Source organism: Orycteropus afer, unplaced genomic scaffold (genome assembly GCF_000298275.1).
Source record: "Orycteropus afer afer isolate SDZICR_OR568_19922 unplaced genomic scaffold, OryAfe1.0 scaffold00043, whole genome shotgun sequence".
NCBI classification, from domain to species: domain Eukaryota; kingdom Metazoa; phylum Chordata; class Mammalia; order Tubulidentata; family Orycteropodidae; genus Orycteropus; species Orycteropus afer.
In genome coordinates, this window is record NW_006921630.1 from 12651721 (window position 1) to 12655876 (window position 4156).

The window sequence follows — 4156 nt, forward strand, 5'->3', positions numbered from 1 at the left end:
CCAAACTCATTGCCGTCAAGTCGATTTGACTCATAGCGACCCCTCCTTGGGTTTCTAAGGCGGTATCACTACGGAAGTGGATTGCTCAATCTTCCTTCCGAGGAGGAGTGGCTAGTTGTTTAAACCACCAGCCTTCTCATTAGCAGTCAAAAGCCTTAGGCACTGTACCCTCAAAGCTCCTAGGCACTATGCCATAGGTAGCATAAATTCAAACTTCATATCTGAATAAGGCACAGGCCAAGGTCACACATGATTTTTTTTTTTTTAAAGTACATTTCATTAAAATATAATTTATGTACAGTGAAATAAACAAAACTAAAGTGACATGGGTCAGTGCATTTGGTCACACATGATTTTAGGGAAGACATTTTTCTTCCACCTGTGGCCAAGTCAAGATAGACATAGTCTTCATGTGCTATTGGGTACTACTTTTCTAGCAATCTCTTTGCTGAAGGGGCAGCCCTTTGAGGGTCCTAGCTGTGTATGAGGGGCTTTGGTTCCGGTTCTCCACCCTCCATAAACAGGAGCCTTGGGTCCTTGTGTACGTGTTAAAATCCATGTCCCTAGTTTACTAACACTGGCACCTCCTACTCCCCGACCAGACCAGCTGCAGAATTAGCTCACGTGCTTCTAGTTTTCAGTTCTCTTTTTGTTTCTGCCTGTTAGGGATTTCCCTTAATATCTTGCAAACTCAACATTAAAAGGAATTGTTTATATTACTGATCCAGTTGTTTTATAGTAGAGGGCTTCAGGTTACTGTAGTTTTCCAGATTGTTGGAAACGAAAGTCTTTCTCCTTAATTTCTCATTCAAAGCCAGCCTTCTTCAGTCTCAAGATGTTCATTTTAGGTGGGACATGATAAAGGTGGGGTGATGATATTTTGATCCTGCTAAAGGGAGCTCTGATGGCGTAGTGCCTAAGGCACTTGACTGCTAACCAGAAGGCTGGCGGTTCAGACCCACCAGCCACTCCTCGGAAGAAAGGTTGGGCAATCTACTTCTGTAGTGATACTGCCTCGGAAAACCAAGGAGGGGTCGCTATGAGTTGGACCTGACTCGACGGCAGTGAGTTTGGTTTGGTTTTTGGAAAGTGGTCCACAGACTGTTAAAAACAGAGAACCATTGATCTAGAAGGAACTCAGATTAATATGTTCCCTCTTGCAGCTAAACAATCTGTGTGTTCTTTGAGGTTGGAAATAACCTATTAGGACATGATGTTTACCAAGGTTTTTAAGAAACTTTTAAGCAAATGTTTTCCTAAAATAACAATGACAAGACCCGTAAGATTGAGAAAACATCAAGGATTTAATCAACACAAAAATATTGGCTTAATCACGGATTCCAGATTAGTAACAGTCCAAATGCCTGGCATTCTCTTTCCTGCAGACTGTTTCTGGGCTCAGACATTATCACCAGTAGTACTCCCACCAAAGAGCAGCCCAAGTCCACCGCCAGCGGGAGCTCTGGCGAAAGCATGGACTCTGTCAGCGTGTCATCCTGTGAGTCTAACCACTCTGAGGCTGAAGAGGGCTCTATCACTCCCATGGACACACCTGATGAGCCCCCCAAAAAGGTATATGCTTAACCTCTTTTCTGAATTTCTAATGCAGCTGACCGTGTTTGTCACTCAAGGAATGTCTGTTTTCAGAACTATTGCTCTGCACTATTTCAAAAGTCTATTTGGAAGACGTGTTGAAAGCAGAGTTTAATCCAAGACCTGTTCCTTATAGAAACAAGCCCAAAGGCAGTGAGCATGTTGCTTTATTCATCTGCATTTTCCATACCCACATCCAAAGGCAATTGAAAGATTGTGACCTCACATGAGCTATATTGTAGTCAGGAGATGAGGAATTTGCCTGGAAGGAGCAAAAAGCCAGAGATGGCAGTGTGTTAACTACAAAAGAAAACAGAAGATGGGTCTTAATCTTCTATATACATCTGCTTCAATCAGTTTGTCAAGAGGCTTAGCTCAGGGGTCAGCTTTGATATGACTAGAATGTGCACTGTCTTGGGGAGTTTTTGGTCAGCCACAGTTGCTATAGTCACTTCTGTCCCCCTAACTTATGCTTAGACCAGTGGGGTAGAGATTTGTTAGGGTTACTTCATTTTGTTTGGATCTATCGCTCTGCAGATGGACATCTGAGTTGTTTGACAGAGTAGCATTGTAAGCAACAGCATCCATCTGGGAGCCCTAAAGAGACTTTGTCATAAAGTAGCCAATCTACAAAGGGCCTCGACTCAGGACTCGTCAGACTGAGATGACACAAACACTGTCCAAGTTGGTTTTCTCATATTTCTGTTTTAAAATTCAAGGGGCCCAGATGTTGAAGGAAAAGCTCTGCAAACCACTGCAGACTGTTTGTTCTCTCAAAAGACCTGCTTCCTAAGCTGGGGACATAATCTTTCCCCACGGTTATTTATGTGTATTCATGATTTTTGTCTGAATCTGGAGTGATGCTCTCACCATTCACATTTGATAGGTCCTTATGCTTGTAGAGGAGCTCTGGTAGCTTAGTGCCTAAGGCACTTGACTGCTAAACAGAAGGCTGGTGGTTCAAACCCACCAGTCACTCTTCAGAAGGAACACGGGGCAATCTACTTCCGTAGTGATACTGCCTCGGCAACCCAACGAGGGGTTGCTATGAGTTGGGTCCGACTGGGCGGCACATAACAACAACAACAATATGCTTGTAGGCTCCATCTCTGATGATAGACATCTAAAAGTGCCCACTGAAGTATTGTCCACATCTTTGTGGGGTTTCTCCCTGCCCTGTGAGGAAGATGAAATCACATCACAGTCACACTCTGTGGTGGTGCGGTGGACATGTGCTGAGATCCAGATCATCCCGTTTAGAACGATGCAGACGCCCCATGTGGTGTGGTTTCCTCCTCGTTCTGTTGTCCCTTTTTGTCTTACCCTTCATCACACTCACTCTCTAATTTCTTGCACCAGTTATATTTTTTTTAATCCTTTGGATGAACCTTTCGCAGAGTCATAGATTTTTATAGGTTTAAAGTTGAGTAGTTGACTTGATTGCAAGTAGTCCCTGTGCTGCAGAATCCCTGGATATTAACTAGAAAGACCCTGTGTTCCAGCTCCACATTCCTGCTCAAGACATAGCTTGGCCATGATGACCTCCCTTCCTACTCTGAGATCCTGTGACTGACCTTCCCTTCCCACAGGCTGTACTTGAGGTCACTAAAATAACCCACCATCAGTTAAGTCTCAAATATGAGCTACTAAGTTGCTCAGAAACCCAAGGAGGGGGTCACTATGAGTTGGATCCAACTTGATGGCAGTGAGTGTAAGTTGATTCAGTCAGGAACCCCCCCCCCCACACACACACACAAATACAAATACAAATGATTAGAAAGTAACCAGAGCTATATTGTGATAGAACCACAGTTTAAAAAAAACAAAAACAAAAACCCACTGCCATTGAGTCAGGTGCCTCATAGAGATCCCTCCTTGGGTTTCCAAGGCAGTATCACTATGGAAGCAGATTGCCCAACCTTTCTTCCAGGAAGTGTCTGGTGGGTTTGAACCACCAGCCTTCTAGTTAGCAGTCAAATGCTTTAGGCACTATGCCACTAGAGAACCACAGTTAGGATCCTGCATATCAGATTGTCACATCAGTTAGCTGATGCTTTAATTAAAAAATGTCATATAGTGGAATTTAATGATATAGTTATGCCATAGGAAAAAGAAGTCTGTAGGAATGAAATAGAGTAACTTCATTAGTTGGAGTTTTTGGATAATCAGGAAACTAAGCTTCTGTATTAGTCACCACAGGGATTCAGGTGAGCAGAGGGAACTCAGGCACGCCCAAAGCAGCAGAGTAGGAGAGTGGGAGAAAGGGGATTAAAAGGCCCAGGAATCCGGACAGAGGAGGAGTCAGGCGCAGGGACCCAGGTAAGGGTGGTATGACAGGTTTCCAACAGGGAGACAAACTTATCTGTCAGTTTGTCCCACCATGGTGACATGTTGATGTGAGTTTTGAGGCTGAGCCACTGGTGTTTCAAACCCAGCGGGATGCACATGGTACATAGGTATCAGCCCAGCTTACAGACTGAGACAGACTAGGAAGAAGGAAGAGGCCATCCACTTCTCAAAGAATTGGCCAGGGAAAACCTTATGAATAGCAAAGAAACACTGT

The 4156-nt window shown here is 44.0% G+C and overlaps 1 protein-coding gene across 1 annotated transcript in view; it reads left to right on the forward strand.

Moving 5' to 3' along the window:
- The window catches only part of RGL1 (ral guanine nucleotide dissociation stimulator like 1), a 289687-nt gene that overhangs the window by 263544 nt on the left and 21987 nt on the right, over positions 1 to 4156 (forward strand). Inside the window, exon 15 of the mRNA XM_007937674.1 lies at positions 1386 to 1572. Coding sequence (XP_007935865.1) covers positions 1386 to 1572 — 187 coding nt within the window. The remainder of the gene's footprint in view (positions 1 to 1385; positions 1573 to 4156) is intronic.